The 20,846-nt window shown below is 39.0% G+C and overlaps 1 protein-coding gene across 1 annotated transcript; it reads right to left on the bottom strand.

Annotated features, from left to right (window-relative positions):
* Positions 1-6,888: 6,888 nt before the first annotated feature.
* Positions 6,889-13,053, bottom strand: LOC138910356 (uncharacterized). The gene is made up of 3 exons (XM_070201589.1): positions 12,987-13,053; positions 8,349-8,602; positions 6,889-7,674 (listed from the first exon to the last, which is right to left on the bottom strand). The coding sequence occupies exons 1-3, from the start codon at positions 13,051-13,053 to the stop codon at positions 6,889-6,891; spliced, it is 1,107 nt and encodes a 368-aa protein (XP_070057690.1).
* Between the last annotated feature and the right edge of the window lie 7,793 nt (positions 13,054-20,846).

Below are 20,846 nucleotides of genomic sequence, written 5' to 3'. Positions count from 1 at the left end.
TCTTTTAAGTGTCTTTGATTCCAGGCTAAAATACAAAAATGTCAAACTCTCGATCAACACCTCTGTATGATGACAACGAGTCGGATCACCAAGGTAAAAATAATAACATCGCGCCCAGTAACGAGATACCGCCTGCTGATCCCGCTAGAATTTCAATCGCAGATCCGATCGACGCTAATTCTCATGTGGCTATCGATGCAAATTTTCCTACCGACCCCAAAAATAGCATTCGTGGTGGAGCCCGATCGGCAACTCGAAACACACAAAACGTTGAAGGAGACGGGATCAACCTAAGAATGATCTTCGAAATGTTGCATGCTCAACAGGCGGTGATAGCTCAGCTATAGAACCAAAGTCGTGCACCAAGCAGGGCTGAGCCTGATCCTTCCCTGGAAGTCACCCGTAGGAATGAATCAATCTTAGAAAAGTCAAACGAACATGAGTCGGGGGCTTGCTCCGAAGTTATAAAGATGCTTGAGGAGCTGACAAAATGGATAGAATCAGGGGAGAAGAAGATCGAGGCTAACGACAAAAAGGTGGAAACTTACAATTCCAGGGTAGAATAAATCCCAGGAGCAGCTCCGATATTGAAGGGCCTGGATTCCAGGAAGTTCGTACAAAAACCCTTTCCTCCAAGTGCGGCTCCGAAATCGATCCCCAAAAAATTTAGCATGCCTGAGATTCCTATTTATAATGGGACGACCGACCCAAACGAGCATATCACCTCATACACATGTGCAATTAAATGGAATGACCTAGAGGACGACGATATCGAATTTGTGTTACTAAAGAAATTCGGGAAGACCCTGTCAAAGGAAACTATGATATGGTACCACAACTTACCACCTAACTCTATTGATTCTTTTGCTACGCTTGCAGATTCTTTTGTAATGGAACACGCCGGAGCCATCAAAGTCGAGACTAGGAAGTTGGACCTTTTCAAGGTAAGACAGAAAGATAACAAGATGCTCAGAGAGTTTGTATCTCGGTTCCAAATGTAACGAATGGACCTCCCACCGGTCGCCGATGATTGGGACGTTCAAGATTTTACTCAAGGACTCAATGTACGAAGCTTAGTGGCTTCACAGCAGTTGAAGCAGAACTTGATAAAATACCCGGCTGTTACCTGGGCCGATGTACATAATCGATATCAATCGAAGATAAGAGTCGAAGATGACCAGATGGGGGCTCCTTCTGGGTCTGTTTATCCTATCAGACCCGCCGACGGAGTTAAGAGGGATATCGACCGAGAACCGAGGTCGAACAGAGAACGATATCAGCCATATAATGGAGATCGCAGGAGTGGCAGACCTGGGCAGAATCATGTACGAAATGAAAGGAGAAATGATCGAAGTCAAAGCTCTCGAGGACTCATGAGTAAGAACGGCTTCGACAAGCCCATCAGACCTAAAGAGGCACCTCGGTTATCAGAGTACAACTTAAGTGTTGACGCAGCCGCCATCATATCAGCTATCACACGTATCAAGAATACCAGATGGCCTCGACCTCTACAAACTGATCCAACACAAAGGGATCCCAACTAAATATGCAAATATCATGGAACACATGGCCACAGAATGGAGGATTGTCGACAATTGAGAGAAGAAGTAGTCAGGTTATTCAACAACGGGCATCTTCGAAAATTTCAAAGCGACCGAGCTAAGATTATTTCAGAAACAGGGATTCCAATAAATAGAATGAACAAGACGAGCCTCAACACGTCATTCATATGATCATCGGAGGGGTCGATGTTCCTCAAAGTCTGATGATAAAATGCACCAAAGTATCAATCACAAGTGAAAAACGGACTCGAGATTACATACCAGAAGGAAATTTATCTTTCAACGACGAGGACATAGAAGGGATCATGCAGCCCCATAATGATGCACTGGTAATTTTTGTACTCAAGAATAAAAGTCAAGTTAAACGTGTGTTGATTGATCCGGGTAGTTTGGCCAACATTATTCGATCGAGGGTCGTAGAACAACTCGTCCTACAGGACCAAATCGTGCCTACGGCCCTAGTGCTAAACGGATTCAACATGGCTTGCAAAACTACTAAGGGAGAAATAACGTTGCCAGTAAACATAGCCGGTACCACACAAGAGACCAAGTTTTATGTGATCAAAGGGGACATGAGGTTCAATGCCCTATTCGGGAGGCCATGGATCCACAATATGAGGGTTGTGCCCTCGACCCTTCACCAGGTATTAAAATTTCCGACACCAGAAGGGATAAAGACGGTTTACGAGGAGCAACCCGCCGCAAAGGAGATATTTTCTGTCGATGAAGTAATTCCGATATCAACACTCTCATCGACAAAGAACTCAGGTTCGAAAGTGAAATAGGAAGCCAAATAGTAATCATCAATGCCAGCCTCGAACCAATCGGACAAGCAAGGGATTGACGAAGACAACGATTACGGGGTTCCTCGATCCTTTATAGCTCCTAATGATTCCGATTCTACTAAATCGATGGTCGAAGAGCTGGAGCAAGTCATACTGGTCGAACATCTGCCCAACCGAAATGTATACCTGGGCACGGGATTAACTCTCGAGCTTAGGAAAAGACTCATTCAATTTCTTATTGCTAATATGGATTGTTTTTCTTGGTCCCATCTCAATATGATAGGGATTCCACCGGAGGTCACCACTCACAAACTAAGCCTGGACCCGAAGTTCCATCCGGTGAAGCAAAAAAGGAGACCCAGTCCGAGATCAAGCATGCCTTCATCAAGGACGAGGTAACCAAGCTTCTTAAAATAGGGTCTATCCGGGAAGTAAAATACCCCGCATTGTTAGCAAACGTAGTAATAGTCCCTAAGAAAAGGAACAAACTTAGGATGTGTGTAGATTACAAAGATTCAAATAAAGCATGCCCCAAGGATTCTTTTTCTTTGCCTAATATCGATCGCATAATCGATGTCATGGCCGGCCACGAGACCCTCAGTTTTCTCGATGCCTATTCCGGGTATAACCAAATACAAATAAACCTGGATGACTGGGAAAAGACCTCGTTAATCACTAAATATGGTATCTACTTCTATAACGTAATGCCATCTGGATTAAAAAATGTTGGTGCCACTTATCAACGCCAAGTAAACCGGATGTTCGAAGAACAAATAGGGAAATCTATGAAAGTTTACATTGATGATATTTTGGTTAAGTCTCTGCGAGCAGAGGACCATTTGAAGCATTTGCAGGAAACCTTCAGTATATTGTGGAAATACAACATGAAGTTGAACCCGAAAAAATGCGCGTTCGGGGTCGGGTCAGGTAAATTTCTCGGATTCATGGTATCCAACCGAGGAATCGAGATCAAGCCCGACAAGATCAAATATATCAAGGACATCACGGTATTATACAACGTAAAGGTCGTACAGAGGTTAACCGGGCGCATAGCCACCCTGGGGAGGTTCATCTCGAGGTCCTCAGATAAGAGCCATCGATATTTCTCGATTCTGAAGAAAAAAGAAAACTTCACATGGACTCTGAAATGCCAGCGGGCCTTGGAAGAGCTTAAACGATACTTATCGAGCCCGCCGCTGCTTCACACGCCGAGAGCAGATGAACAACTGTACTTATATTTGGCAGTATCGGAGATAGCGGTAAGTGGAGTCCTAGTCCGGGAAGAACAAGGTATGCAATTTCCAATTTATTATGTTAGCCGGACCTTGGGCGAGGCCGAAACTAGATATCCCCACCTAGAAATATTGGCGCTCGCTTTGATAAGTGCCTCTAGGAAACTAAAACCGTACTTTCAATGTCACCCCATATGTGTTGTAACAACTTATCCATTGCAAAATATTATGCACAAACCCGAGCTTTCAGGACGGTTGGACAAATAGGCCGTAGAAATCAGCGGGTATGATATTGAATATCGACCCCGAACAACCATTAAGTCTCAAATTTTGGCTGACTTCACGCCGACCCTAGTTCTTGAGGTCGAAAGAGAGTTGTTAGTAAACTCGGGTACGTCCTCACGAATCTGGACCCTCTTTACGGACGGTGCATCAAATGCAAAAGGGTCCGGACTCGACATCGTACTAAAACTGCCCACAAGCAACGTGGTTAAACAATTTATTAGAACTGTGAAATTGACTAACAACGAGGCCGAATATGAAGCCATGATTGCAGGTCTCAAACTAGCCAAAGGCTTGGGAGCGAAGGCGATCGAAGCCAAATACGACTCCCTCCTTGTGGTGAATCGGGTTAATGGAACCTTCGAAGTGAGAGAAGAACGAATGCAAAGATACCTAGATAAGTTAAAAGTAACTTTGCATCGATTTAAAGAATGGATTTTACAACACGTGCCTCGAGATAAAAATAGTGAAGTCGATGCCCTCGCAAACTTAGGGTTATCGGTTGAGGACAACGAGCTCAATTCGGGGGCCGTCGTGCAACGAGCTCAACGAGCTCTATAAGTTTGACCTGGGATTGGAGAAATAAATACATAGAGTATTTGAAGACTGGGAAACTTCCCTCAGATCCAAAAGAATCGAGGGCCCTGCGCACGAAGGCAACATGAGTCACCTTATCCGAAGATGAAACCTTGTTCAGAAGAACGTTCGATGGTCCACTAGCGATATGTCTGGGACCGGGATATACCGAGTATGTTCTGAGGGAAGTTCATGAGGGCATTTGCGGAAATCATTCTGGTGCCGAATCATTGGTTCAAAAGGAAATCAGAGTAGACTATTACTGGATTGACATGGAAAAAGATGCGAAAGAGTTTGTTCGAAAATGTGACAAATGCCAAAGACATGCACCGATGATCCACCAACCTGGGGAACTACTCCATTAAGTCTTGTCACCATGGCCATTCATGAAGTGAGGAATGGACATCGTTGGCCCTCTTCCATGGGCACCAGGTAAAGCTCAATTTATTTTATTTATGACTGACTATTGTTTTAAGTGGGTTGAATCATAGGCTTTCGAGAAGGTTAGGGAGAAGGAAGTCATCGACTTCATTTGGGACCACATCATATGTCGGTTCAGGATGCCATCCGAAATTGTGTGTGACAATGGGAAACAGTTCATCTGCAGTAAAGTAACCAAATTTCACAAAGATCATAAGATCAAAAGAATCCTATCAACTCCTTATCATCCTAGCGGTAACGAACAAGCCGAATCGACCAACAAAACCATCATCCAAAATATTAAGAAGAGGCTAACCAACACCAAAGGAAAATGGAAGGAAATTCTGTCCGAAGTTCTTTGGGCATACTGCACAACCTCGAAATCTAGTACCGGTCTACTCCATTCTCATTGGTTTATGGCGCTGAAGCTCTAATACCGGTCGAAGTCGGAGCGCCTAGTATCAGGTTCCGATATGCAATAAAGGAATCAAATGACGAGGTCATAAATACGAGCCTGGAACTATTGGATGAAAGGCATGAAGCTGCCCTCGTCAGATTGGCCGCCCAAAAATAACGGATTGAGAGATACTACAATCGAAGAGCCAATCTTCAATATTTTAATGTCGGGGACTTAGTGCTAAGGAAAGTCACCCTCAACACCCGAAATTCGGACAAAGGGAAATTGGGTCCAAATTGGGAAGGACCGTACCAGATTCTCGAAGTCACCAAAAAAGGGTCCTACAAGCTCGGAACGATGAATGGAGAATAACTACCGAGCAATTGGAATATATCTCACCTAAAATGGTATTACTGCTAAGGTACGACCCCATTTCATTTTTTTTTCAAACTAACGCTTGCAGGTGGTCAACGAGAAACGACAATGAATTTTTCGGCGAACGGCACGAAGTCTTTAGGTCTGAAAGCACGTGTTGTACTCTTTTTCCCTTAGACCAGTTTTGTCCCAAATGGGTTTTTCGGCGAGTTTTTTAATGAGACAACAATGAATCGTACTAAATTAGAATCAAGCCTGATTACGAATTGGCACCGAAGTTTAATTCAACAATATCCAAGGTTCCTTTGCAATCAACCTCGAATACTAGGAAGTTACCCTCGGGTAAGCATTATCTCCGAATATCAACTCTAGCGAGGAAACTACTTCATAAAGAAAGGGTCTCGATAGATAGGATTTATTGTAAGAGCCAAACGGTCAAAATGAACTGTGCCCACGTAGATTGCTCGAGCCCTGGCATAAAACATGTACGCATGAATGACTGTTTTGATCGAGAATAAAGAGAAGTACTTTCCTTTCAATCATCTTATGTTTTAAAAATTTTCCTCTTTACATCCCATAAAGATCTTCGTACTTCCAAAAACAACGAGCCCAAGGGCAATACATAACCGGAATGTGAACGACCACTCTCTCACTCGGGGACTGCCGTCTGACTCAAACAGCCCAAGTCACTGGGTCTTGGGGGCAAAAAACCAATTAGGCAACTCCCCGATTTCTAAAGGCCACGGCCACCCCACTCGGGCACTGTTATCTCGGGCAAGCCGGGATAACTCGGGAAGAACAAGCCCAATGGGAAGCTCCCGAACTAAAAGTCTACGACCAAATTAACACGGCTCGCGGACATCCGAAATTCGTAACAAAATCTAGGACTTTGAAAAAGAAAAATTTTCACAACCGGTTCTAAAGGTTACCCTCGGCAAACTATAATTTGAGTTACTAACTTCTGGAGAAAGTTCCTAGTAACAATGAACCCCCCGAGATGCCTCAAAACAAAATGATATAAAGGAAGGGTTTGTCCTAACTTACACAACCTAAGTTATTTGATGCTAAGGCATTCCGACCTTTGTGAATACAAGTAATAAAGTAAGGGAAAGATTTGAGAGTCGAAAGGGGAAGAAAGCCTCATATATATATATATATTATAATTCTTTTTAAACAAAGGCCAGAATGGCCTAATACAAAAAAATACAATGGCCAAAACGGCCTCAAAAAGATGCAAAAGAAAGCAAAAATATAAAGGCCTAAGTGGCATGGTCTTCATCGGAGGTAGCATCTCCATCCTCAGTATCTTCCCCGTCTTCAGACTCGCTTAAGCTCTCGGAATCTTCCTCGGGAAAGGCCAACTTTCGGGCCCTGGCTTCCTCCGTTTTGTCATTCTCAATTTCGGCTAGAATATCGAAGCCTTGAGCATGAACTCCCTCAAGGGCTTCCCTTCGAGCTTGCCATTTTGCATGATCCACCATGCTCTTCGCCTTCGCCTGGATGGCCTCGGCATCGATCTTGAATTGCGCCACTTTAGCATCGGCTTTAGCGTTGTCCACGACCATCTCAGATCTGGCCACTTCAAATTCATTGGCCAAGTTTGCCTTATAAGAAATAGCCAAGTCCAGCTGATATTGAAGCTCCTCGATTTTCTTGACCTGCACCGAGGCTTTCTCTTTTACAGCTTGGAGCTGGGTCTCAGCCAATTCTAGTTGTGCCTGGACGGTTTCCTTTTTCGAGGCTAAGATGTCCATATTCTTCTTGAATTCTTCAGCCTCGGCTTGTATTACATCTATCTGTTCGAGCATTTGCCGGACTTGCAAGATCGGATCATTAGTTACTATCTCCAATTTATCTTCACTATCGTGAAGCACTCGAAATACCTGTTTGGCCATCTCGATATGCTCACTCTGAGCCGCTTTCAAATTGGCCCGGAGCTTCTCACTCAGAAGCCTGTAAGTATCCCCCTTCTCGGTGAGTTCCCGAACCTCAGCCTCGTGCTCCTCCCAGATTCTGAAGAAAGCCTCATGATGCAACAATGAAGCCTGCAATTACGAAGAAAGATGTTAGAATTATTTACAACTTCAAGTTTAAAATGAATAATGAAGTGACCCTCAAACTTACTCGATTCAAAGCATGTTGGGCCTCGTTAAATAGGCAAGGCGCCTCCACCGCATTCATCACGACTTGGTCTTCCTCGGTCACCAAGCATCTGAGGTAGCTAGCAACCCCCACGGGGGGAGAGAAGACTCGAGCATCCTCTAGGACAGAAAAGGTTATCGATCGCCTACGGTCGGCTTGGGGCAGGGAATTGATCCACCAGTTTTGGGCTCGATAAAGATCCAGTAGCGCCCAATTACGGTATCTTATTTGGCATTGGTAAGTCGCCCAAACCGATATCACCTTTCGAAGCTGTAGAGTCGAGGCCATCAAAAACGTTTTTGAAAGGATCGGCTGCTCCTTGCGCCCCTTCACCAAGTTTACCCTTCAATGCCTGAGCCTCATTAATCATATAATCCGTAAATGAGGGCGACCCAGAAATGACAATCACCCCAGGCACCTCTTTGGGTAAGCTATCTTCTGACCGGGACATACCGGTCATATTTTCTTTTTCGACCTCACTGGCTCAGGCCAAATCGGTCTCGACCCTCTCGGGGACTTCAGCCATTGCCTCTACTACAACCTCCATGGTTCAAGGCATCTCGAAGCCGCATCTTACTCGGGCCACCAGCTCAGAATCTTTTTCTTCCTCAGACTTGTCCCTCAACAGATAGAGAGAGTCCGATGAGCATTCTCGGGCCCTAACTTTTCTGAGCTTATGCGCCAGCCGCTTCCTCGGTCTCTTCTTTTCGGAGTCGGAGGGAATCGGGGATTTTCTTTTCCCCTTCTCTTTGACCTGTTTCAAAGCAGGGGGATTGGCGTGTATATCATCATCAGCTGATGAAGGCCTCATCTCGATGTCCTTTGGTAAACCTGCGAAATAAAAACATAACAAATCAATGACTGATGATAAAAAGAAATGATATCAGATGTATCAGGGAAAATCTTTTACCATGATTGCGGGCCTCCCATCGACCTTTCGATAATTCCATCCAAGCCCGCTCAGAATACGGCCTCTGTGACATAAGGCCCTCGACCCATTCCTTAAGTTATGGAACTGCGTCCGGTATCTGGGCCACAACTGCGACACCAAAAAAATCAATGAAGAAAGAGATAAGAAGAAAAACAATAGGATTGAACCTTCGAAGCTAAACACTACTTACGTTTCATATTCCATTTCTCGGGAAATGACATGTCTTCAGCAGGGATCAGGTCCGAAGTCTTTACTCGAACAAATCGGCCCATCCAACCTCGATCCCGAGCTTCATCTATGCTCGAGAACGGAGCCCTACTAGCCCAACGAGCAAGCTTAATCAGCCCCCCTCGATAGAGTCGGGGACTGTAGAGGCACATAAAGTGGTCGAGGATAAAGGGACATCCCTCGATTTGGCTTACAAAAAAATGGAGGAGAATCACTATTCTCCAGAATGAGGGGTGGATCTGGCCAAGAGTCACATCATACCTCTTGCAAAAGGCAATGATGATAGGATCTAAGGGACCCAACGTGAAGGGATAAGTGTAAATATTTAGAAAATCCTCCACGTGGGTAGTGATCGATTCCTCGGGTGAAGGAACCACCACGTGCTTATTGACCCAGTTGCAGTCCCCTTTAACCTTGGTGAGGAAATCCTCGGTGATTGAGCATATGAATCTCAAGACCAGCTCACATCGGCCCGATACCGAAGAGGTCTTTTCAACCTTAAAATCGGTGATAGTGGGGCACCCTGCCGAAACGAATTCCTCAGGGTGCGGCTCCGCCGTAGCCTCACCGCCGGTGGGTCGTGATGAAGAAGCAGCCTCCTTTTGTGGTACGATTTTAGAAGTTTTTGCCATTGAAAAATAGGAGAATTAATATGGTATGCGGTTTGATGAAAGTTCAAGAAATTTGGGTGCAAGAGTTGCAAATCAAAGGGATTTTTGAAGGAAAAAACAAGAATAGGAAGAGCTTTGAGCATAAAGTTTGAGTGAAGAAACATTGGGATACTTATAGCTTGCTGGTGACGGTTCAAAACCAGTAGTGGCCGACCAGCGACTGACAGGAATTTAATGCCTTGATAACTGGACCGATGGGACATTTCGATATCCATTTATCGTTTACGTCATAGTCGGGTTCATCGTTTATGTCATGACCCATCGAGACGAGATTCAGAAATTCATATTGTTTCACGTCATTCTCTCTCCGAGAAATAAGGGGACTATCTGTATACGGATAAAATTGAGCTCGCCCCTTGCTTGAATAATCGAGACTATAATATGATAGATTAAGGTTCGACCTTGAGTCATATCGAACCAAGGTGTGAAGTTATATCGCCAAGCTCGAGACCTAAGGACCGAACAAAATCGAGATCATGCGAGATCGGGGAAAACTTACTGAGTTGGATAACAGAAAGACGAAATATCCGCGATCGAGTGTAGATCACGGCGGATATATCGGCATGTATCAAGGATGTCACGCCCCAAACTCAAAAAGCGCGACCGGCGCCCAACCGAGTGAACCCGGTCAAGCAAGCATGTTAGACGTTTTCTACCCAACGCACCCATGATCAAGAGAAGACATAATTTCATTAACTAGAAAGTAGGGAGATCATGTACACAATACTAAATCATTTCATTAGTTACTTCACATTTAAGTCTCAAAATACACATATTCTTATAGTTTGAGTGTAACAAGTGATCAAAATACAACATAACTTGTTTGACTTTTCTAGCACCCATGTACAACCGACATAGTATCTACGGAGCCTCTAAAAGATACAAAAAAGTGTTATGATAGTTCCGGCAACAAGGCCCCGGCTATACCTCGAGACGTGATAATAATATAAACAAAAGATATAATACGTGACCCCGGGATGAAGTGGGGCTCACCAAGTCTGCTGGGAAGAGGATGTACCACTATCGCTGATCAACACTGTCTGCTATGGAACTACCTGCATCAATTTAAAGATGCAACGCCCCCGGCAAAAGGGACGTTAGCATTGTCGAATAGTAATAGTATGTAAAACTAAACACCATCTCAATAGAATGAATAATAATACAAGGGAAAAAGTCAAGAATTCAATAAGAGCTTCAAATAATACTAAAACATCAAGTTAAGGATCACATAAGTTTTCAAGTCAATTTTCATATTATTAGGTTGGGCGATCTTTAGTGCCGATATACCATAATTCACAATACCACTGTATTCTTACACGGAGTCCGATCACGACCCGATCGTCTAGGTCATCTCATTTGAGACATAAACTATAACCATAATTTTATTATAATTTCCAGCACAGTCACCACCATGTGTGCAGCATGGTGTCCGATCACGGCCCGATCGGCTAAGCCGTCTTACCCGAGACATTACCTTTTTCAGTCAATCATCTCACATCATGCTTTTTTCATATCCTTTCAATTCATTGGCACTACTGGCCACAATTATAAAGTCATTCTTGGTACTTGGTCGTATTTCATAATTCCAGTTCTCCTTTCCACATTCAAACATCATTATCATTATCAAAAACAAAAAGGCTTCCCATTCAAGACATTAAATTCACATATGAGAAATTTGGGAATCTTAGGCACATGGAGGTTTTTCATACAATTTGGCATAACAACCTTTATTTCGAACCTGACTTGAAGTCTTAACATTTTTAACACATATTCCATGTTTTGAACACATTCTCAATGATAAGGTGATATAATGAAGCATTTACAACACATATTGAGCATATATCCTTCAACACAAGCACATTCAGAATAGCTAATTCTATTATGATCAATTTGGGACTTACATCAATTACATGAACACCGTGAAATTCGATTCTAAGAAGAAGGGGGTTTAGCCAACATGCCTCAATTGAGCTTCCTTTAAACTCTAAAACGTTCCAGAATTCTTAGCAATTTCGATCTATTTTAGAAATATAACAAGTTGGACTAAAATTAGGAAGATGGTCATGATTCTAGCTCATTTGAGCACATTATCAAATACTAGGTGTGCATTAATGTTTTTAAGGCCCTTTTGTGAAAGATTCCATCATTCCCCAACCCATTCTCTACCATTTTTAGCTCGCAACCTTCCCACATTCTTTGATAACACATGCATGCAAGATAACAACTCTCATACCCAAGAATTATCTTGCTGATTACCCATTCATAGATAAATTTCGAAATTAAGCGTTAGGGTGTAGAATCTTACCTCTAGGATGAAGAACTAGTGAGTTTTCCTTGTTAATCTTCAAAGATTCGAGCAAGAATTGAAGAACAAATTATTAAAGATCACTCTCCCACTCTAGGGCATTCCCTCACCCTAAAAAATATCAAATTTTAGCTCAAAAGTGGTACAAATCGTCTATTTAACGAAGTAGGGTCGGGTTATAAAAACCTAAAAATGAAGTTCCGAACAGGGTATGCGGTCGCATATGCACCGCATAATGCTTAAGCGGTCCGCAGAATAGGCCGCATAATTGCCCTCCAGAACTGGGCAAATCTGGCTCGATTTGCGGTCATTATGTAGCCCGCAGACCTGTTCTGCGGTCGCATAATGCGCCGCAGAACCTCCCTCCAAAAAATCTCAAAGCTGGATATGCGATCAGAGTACGGACCGCGAAATGGTTTTGCGGTCGTATAAGGGCCGCGAAAATAACATCAAAAATGGCCTAAAAGACTGTCTCATCTCTGACCATTATGCGGTCCGCAGAGTGATTCTGCGACCGCATAGTGGGCCGCAGAAGTGCATTTCTTCTGCCCAAATTTTTTCCTTTACTTTTCAGTGCATTGTTCAACCCAAAAAGTCCGAGCCACGTAAGCCCAATTCGGCACCACAAAATATTATTTTTCCTTTGCGAAATTTTACGGTGCCTTACAAAGGATAGGCCAACTAATTAGCCAATCATGAGATTTCTTAACTTCATTTAGAACTGTATCAAGAGTAGGACTCCCCTAATATATAAAGGGGGTCTGACCATTTATAAAGCGGCATCACATTTACGCAACATAAAGCAATATACTGTCTTTTTTTAGCTTTCATTATCTTGTTACTCTGTTCTTATATCAGTAAAAACTTCTTTTGGTTAAAGGGTGATCGAACTCGAGGACCAAGGCTATTCGATTAGTCCGGTTTGAATTTATTTCTTTTATCGTCAAATTCAATATTAATATATTCTCTTAATTTGTGTCAAGTTATATCACGTATTCTTAAAATCGCGTATAAATTCAATTGTTATTCGTTTTTAGGTTAAACAAAGTTATATTTTACCACTCTATAACAGCTTTTTACCTATAATAGCAACGACCATATTCATAGCAGAACGCTCTTTGTAATATGACACATCTATAACAGCCATATAGAAGTTTTCATCTTGCATAATACATAAGATTTGAAGATTTGCACATGATATCTTTTCTATTGGACAAATGCCAAGATAGAAGATTCAATTGTTAAGCACTTAGATTGCCTTAAAGGGAAAGCTATCGGATGCACTTACGTTGAAAGTTTGGACATAAATATTCGCTAATTCAAGCATTATATCGCTAGTAAGAGAATGGAATCTAAGAAAGAAACTACAATTGCAAAGTTTTTCGATCAATCTTGAAAGAATTTATTTTTCTAGTAACTTTAAAATGTGTGACTTAGAGTTTAATCTTTGTACGTTTAGTTATGGATTTATTAATAATATATTAGCTTTCTTTAATATTTAATTAGTGAAACATGCATCTTTTTTTGATATTTTACATTTGGATATTTTTTATTTTTTATATGTAACATTAAAATAAGGAAAAAAAACAAAATTTTGGATAAATTTTCTTTATAACAGTCAAAATATATTTAAATATCAAATATTATTATAAGTGTATAGCAACCATTCATTATGAAAATAAAAAAATATCGAAACAAACGATATTGTTATATAGAGGTTTCACTATAATTCAGATTTGCATCGCCCAACACATATTAAAAGAGAAGTGCTTCTATTCCCTTCATTCAAACTTTCAATGATTTTTTTTGTCAAACCTTTTCATGCGTCCGAAAGTTGATGTTCTAATCCAAGGGACTCAAATGGGCCGCTAGATAGCAAGATGAACTGTTCTAATCCACTACATTCGAATAACTTTAAGTTCGAAGTAAATACTACTAGAGATGTTTTCCTCCTTATATAATATTTGAAATTTATTTATCAAAATTATTTTAGTTTTGTATATTATTCGCCTTGAATAAAGATTACTTACAAATTATATACAATCTATTATTAGTTCCTTAATTAGGGAATTTAGTTACACTTTTTTTCTTTTTTCTCTCCTCTCCTCTTTCCCTATTCTTTGTCGTCTCTCTCCATATATAATCCATTATTAGTGCCTTAAATTTGGAGATTCAGTTACATCATTTTTTTTTTCTCCTCTCCTATTTCCCATAGGACCTTAACTGTAGTATTTATATAAAATAAAAATGAAGAAAGTATTATTTAAGAATCACTTCCTCTATATATGGACGATAATGAAAGGAACGAATCACAAATAAGGTTTTGCTTTTTTGAAACAGAGGAAAAGTCGAAAGAATTTATTTTATATGCTCAAATATATTATTGTATTCTAAACTATTCCCTCGAATTAATTCAAGTGTGTGATCATAACTCATGGTCGTAATGATTTTCACTCACACTAATCATTGCGATTATCGTCTATGTATTTGTAATTGGAGGGTATATATGCCTTCGAAACTATACAAGGAATTTTGAGTGAGTTACCGATGGATTTATTTGGAACCTAAACCAGACAAATTGGATGCCGAAATATTTAATTTTGATACAAATTTGATATATCTATAACAATATATAAACTAAAAACAGATTTTATACGACTAATTATATAGTACACAACTTTTTTATAACTTATCTATAATTTTCATACATTATTTTTACCCGGTTAAATACAACTACAACATCATACAACTTAAATATAATTTTCATACAAATTTTATATAATATGTCTTTTGTGTATATGATTTGTATATATCTTGTATGTGGTATGTTCTTCTTCCTCTCAGAAATTTCAATCAAAAGTTCCTTTCTTAACACAATTTTAATACATATCAACAATTTTATGTAAAAAGATAGTATTTATAACTTAAATACAAATTTCATACAATAATTCATACATTATACAACTATTTTTCAACTTTCATACAATATTCAAATAAAAAATATACAACTACAATAAAATATAATTTACATATAACTTTAATACAATTTCGTAAGTATATTGTACGTCATGTCTTCTTCTTCTTGTTCGAGTTTCAATCTGAAATTCAGCCAAAATGAAATCCAATCCTCACCAAACACCCTCAAAATTGAGATATATAAATTCCAAAGAATATTTTCAATTCTTTGCAACAACACTAAATTTAAACAAACAATAATTTTTAAAAATCTAAATTCGAATTTAAAGCTTTTTCAGAGCTTTTTAATGGTTGTCAATGGTGAAGAATCAAATACCTTCAAAATTTATTGATTGACAATTTCAATTCAAACACCAATTGTGCAATATGAAAGGAGATTGCTAAGTTAAAATTCTATATTATAACAATTGAAATTCATTGATGAATTCTTGGGGGGGAAAAAGAGAGGATGAAAAGCAGAGAAAAACGAAGGAAAAAAATTAGGGAAAGAACACAGAAGGAGAGAGAGAGAGAGAGAGAGAGAGAGAGAGAGAGAGAGAGAGAGAGAGAGAGAGAGAGAGAGAGAGAGAGAGCAGGGATGTAGATTCCATATTCAATTCCTAATATAAAGGGGTATTCATTTAAAACTAATTTGTATATAATTGGTAAATTGTATATGCTCATATAATTAAATTAAAACTTGATTATGGAGGGTAATAAAGTTTCATATAAAATATAGGAAGATAAAAATCCATAAATATATAGACATGTTTAGCATATACATTTTCATTTTCATTGTTATTATTATTTTTCATATATCTGTGAACTTTAAAAAAAAAACGTGCTAGAGTAAACCTCTTTAAATGCGGCTTCCACTTTTAAATATGGAACATCAAAATTTGAATGGAAAGGTTAATTATTATTTTTTTAAAAATACAATGTAATTTTGTAACACGCTAACCAGAGATTTATGTAATATTGTGCTGAATTTACTTCTAATATGATGGTCTACTTCTATTTTGTTATAAAATAAAGACTGTAAAGTAAAGACAAGTATAGAGAGAAACTGATATATTATTCAAACTTCAAACTTATGTACATAATGAACTGAAAACTCCTCTATTTATAGAAGAAAGGAAGCAGCTGCGAGGCTTTTCAGGAAGCTGCTTGTAAGCTGTCTGCATGAGCTGCTTGCAACCTGCCTGTTTAATAAGAAGCTGCTGCAAATCATTTCATTGAGCTGCTTGCAACCTGCCCTGCATCAGCTGCTTGTAGATAAACTTCAGCAGAGTACTAAATGGATAATCTTCTTCAGGAAGATTATCTATAGCGGAGTAATAAATGGACATCCACAATATAATTATTTTCATAACACTCCCCCTTGGATGTTCATTAAAAGGTATTGTTCCTCGTTAAAACCTTACTAGGAAAAAATTCTGTGGGAAAAAATTCTAGTAAAGGAAAAAAAATACACATATTTAGTAATACGCATTGCTAGCTGCCTTATTAAAAACCTTATAAGGAAAACCCTGTGAAAAAAAATCTTAGAAAGGAAAAAAGAGTAGATCGCATATTTTACTCCCCCTGATGAAAACTTTGTTTCAAATATTTGAGTCTCTGCATTCCAATCTTGTATACCATCTTCTCAAAAGTTGAAGTTGGTAAAGATTTAATGAATAAATCTGCCGGATTGTCACTTGAACGGATTTGTTGCACATCAATGTCACCATTTTTCTTAAGATCGTGTGTGTAGAATAATTTTGGTGAAATGTATTTCGTTCTATCTCCTTTTATAAATCCTCCCTTCAATTGGGCTATGCATGCAGTATTGTCTTCGTATAAAATTGTGGGTCTTTTCTCACATTCCATACCATATTTTTCTCAAATAAAATGAATTATTGATCTCAACCATACGCATTCCCTACTTGCTTCATGAATAGCTATTATTTCAGCATAATTTGAAGAAGTAGCAATAATAGATTGCTTTGTGGAGCGCCATGATATGATAGTTCATCCACATGTAAACACGTACCCGATTTGAGATCTAGCTTTATGGGGATCAGATAAATAACCTGCATCTGCATAACCAACAAGATCTACACTATCTTTGTTAGAATAAAATAAACTCATATCAAGAGTTCCCTTTAAATATCGCAATATATGCTTAATCTCGTTCCAATATCTCCGTGTAGGAGAATAACTATATCTTGCAAGTAAATTAACAGAAAATGCTATGCCAGGCATTGTAGTATTAGCAAGATACATTAGTGCACCAATTGCACTGAGATAGGGTACTGCGGGACCAAGGAGTTCCCCATCCTCTTCTGGAGGTCAGAACAAATTTTTATTCATTTCAAGTGATCGAACAACGATTGGTGTACTCAATGGGTGCGCTTTGTCCATGTAAAAGCATTTTAATACCCTTTCTGTATAGGCAGATTGATGGATAAAGACCTTGTCTGCTAAATATTCAATTTGAAGACCAAGACAAAGCTTTGTCTTTCCAAGATCTTTCATCTCAAATTCTTTTTTAAGATATTCAATTGTCTTTTGGAGCTCTTCTCGAGTTCCAACAAGATTTATGTCATCAACATAAATAGCAAGTATAACAAATTCTGAAGCAATTTTCTTTATAAAAATATATGGACAAATAACATCATTTATGTAACCCTCTTTCAACAAATATTCACCGAGGCGATTATACCACATGCGCCCAGATTGTTTTAAACCGTACAAAGATCTTTGTAATCTGATTGAGTACATTTTCCGAGATTTTAAATATGCTTCAGGCATTTTAAATCCTTCAGGGATTTTCATGTAAATTTTATTATCAAGTGACCTGTACAGATAAGCTGTAACCACATCCATTAGATGTATTTCAACCCTTTCATGTAAGGCTAAACTGATGAGATATAGAAATGTTATGGCATCCATAACAGGTAAATATGTTTCTTCATAATCGACTCCAGGTCGTTGTGAGAATCTTTGTGCAACAAAGCGAGCCTTGTATCTTTCAACTTCATTTTTATCATTCCTTTTTCGCACAAAAACTCATTTATGACCAACTAGTTTTATACCAACAGGTGTTTGGACTACTGGTCCAAAGACCTCTCTTTTAGCAAGTGACTTCAATTCCGATTGAATTGACTCTTGCCATTTTGGCCAATCAGATCTTTGTCGACATTCTTCGACAGATCGGGGATCAAGATTCTCACTATCTTGCATAATGTTAAGTGCAACATTATATGCAAAAATATTATCCACCACTATTTCAGATCGATTTAAATTAATCCTATCACCAGTAGAACTTATTAAAAGTTCCTCACTCACTTGAGTTTCAGGTTCATTGATTTTTTCGGGAATCTCAAAACTAATCAGATCTTGAGTCTCTTTAGGAGATCCCTTCATAATATCATTTTGATCATTTGTCGATTTTTTTTTCTAGGATTTCGATCCTTAGAACCAAAAGGCCGACCACGCTTCAGGCGTGCTTTAGGTTCACTAGCTCTCATGCTAGTAGATGGTCCTGCTGGGACATCAATTCAGATAGGAACATTCTCTGTGGGGATATGTGACTTAGTTATCCTTTTCAAATCAGTAAATGTGTCTGGCATTTGATTTGCTATATTTTGTAAATGGATGATCTTCTGGACCTCCTGATTACATATAGGGGTATGTGGATCAAAGTAAGATAATGATGAAACTTTTCACACAATTTCTCTTTTGATTTCCTTTTTCTCTTCCCCTTATTGTGGGAAATTTGTTTCATCAAATCGACAATCTGCAAATCGAGCAGTAAATAAATCTCCCGTCAATGATTCAAGATAGCGAATAATAGAGGGTGATTCAAACCCAATATATATTCCTAACCTTCTTTGGGGGCCCATCTTATTGCGCTGTGGTGGTGCTACTGGCACATATACAGCACATCTAAAAATTCGTAGATGGGCAATATTTGGTTCATGACCAAAAAGTAATTGTGACGGAGAATATTTATTATAATGTATCGGTCTGAGACGGATAAGCGATGTTGCGTGCAAGATAGCATGGCCCCAAACAGTAATGGGCAATTTTATTTTCATAAGTAGTGGTCTTGCTATCAATTGCAGTCATTTAATAAATGACTCTGCAAGGCCATTTTGAGTATGAACATAAGCTACAGGATATTCAACTTTTATCTCAACTGATAGACAGTAATTATCAAAAGCTTGAGATGAGAATTCTCCAACATTATCAAGGCGAATAGCCTTTATATGATAATCTGGGAATTGTGCCCTTAATTGAATTATTTGGGCTAATAACTTTGCAAACGCCAGGTTGCGAGATGGTAGTAGGCACACATGAGACCATCTTGAAGAAGCATCTATTAGGACCATAAAATATCTAAACAGCCCACTTGGTGGGTGAATAGTTCTATATATATCTCCATGTATACGTTCTAAAAAGGTAGGGGATTCAATGCTAACCTTTATTGGTGATGGTCAAGTGATCATTTTGCCTTGATAACAAGCATCACAAGAAAATTCATTATTTGTAAGAATCTTCAGGTTCTTTAATGGATGCCCACTCGAATTTTCAGTAATTCGTCTCATCATTATTGATCCAGGATGGCCCAAACGGCCATGCCAAAGCATAAAAGTATTTGAATCAGTAAACTTCCTGTTTACGATAGAGTGTGCTTCAACTGTACTAATCTTTGAATAGTATAAGCCAAAAGATAAAGTTGGTAACTTTTCTACAATGTATTTCTGGCCAGAAATATTCTTTGTAATACAAAGATATTCCACGTTCATTTTATCTATTGTCTCAACATGATATCCATTTCGGCGAATATCTATAAAACTCAACAAGTTTCTTCGGGACTTGGAGGAGAACAATGCATTGTCGATAATAAGTTTTGTTCCCTTAGAAAGAAATACAGTAGCTCTTCCGGAGCCTTCAATCAAACTTATATTACCTGAAATTGTAGAAACATTTGCTTTTTTCTTATTCAAATAAGAAAAGTATTTATGATCTTTGAATATGGCATGAGTTGTTCCACTATCAATTACACAAATATCTTCATGATTGGTCTTTGATCCAAACATAATTTGAGGATTATCCATATTCTTCAAAATGACATAAACAAAATAAATATGATAGTAAACATCATTTTCAAAGAATAACTTTTATTTATGTACAATAATTACATAACCATGCTATCTACTACAAACAATAAAAATTAAAATATTTATATTTCTACAGATTCACTACCGATCACATGACTTGTTTCTCCTTCTGGGAGTGCAAAATAATCAGCTACATCCAATTGCATGAAGTCTAAATTATCTTCAAAAATAAAATTTGCTTCAGCATTTTTCTCTGTCTTCTTCAGGGAGGCTTGATACAGCTCTACCAGGTACTTTGGCGTACGACATGTACGTGACCAGTGTCCTTTTCCTCCACATCTATAGTATGCATTTTCTAGCTTTGCTGTTTGCACTGCTTTATACTTTTGTTCCTTCCTTTTTCACTGCTGGTGGTGAAGAGGGTTCTTTGGTGCATTGTTATTACCACAATTAGAGTTTCCTCCCCGACTACGGTCATGACCATGACTGGGGCCATGTTCTTTTCCACGCTTAGCTTGGTGGAAGTTCGTCTCATTCACTTCAGGAAATGGACAAGAACTAGTAGGTCGGCTTTCATGGTTTTTCATTAATAGCCCATTATATTGCTCGGCTACAAGAAGATGTGAGATAAGTTCAGAATACTTTTTGAATCTCATCTCTCGATATTACTGCTGCAGGAGTATATTCGAGGCATGAAAAGTGATAAAAGTTTTCACCAACATATCATGATCAGTAATATTATCACCACATAGTTTTAATTGGAAAATAATTCTGAACATAGCAGAATTATACTCACTGATAGATTTAAAATCTTGTAGCCTTAGATGAGTCCAATCATAACGTACCTGTGGAAGAACGACCATCTTCAGGTAGTCAT

Source organism: Nicotiana tomentosiformis, chromosome 4 (genome assembly GCF_000390325.3).
Source record: "Nicotiana tomentosiformis chromosome 4, ASM39032v3, whole genome shotgun sequence".
NCBI classification, from domain to species: Eukaryota; Viridiplantae; Streptophyta; class Magnoliopsida; order Solanales; family Solanaceae; genus Nicotiana; species Nicotiana tomentosiformis.
Note: the sequence above shows the minus strand (reverse complement) of the source record. Positions and strands in the feature narration are given on the sequence as shown.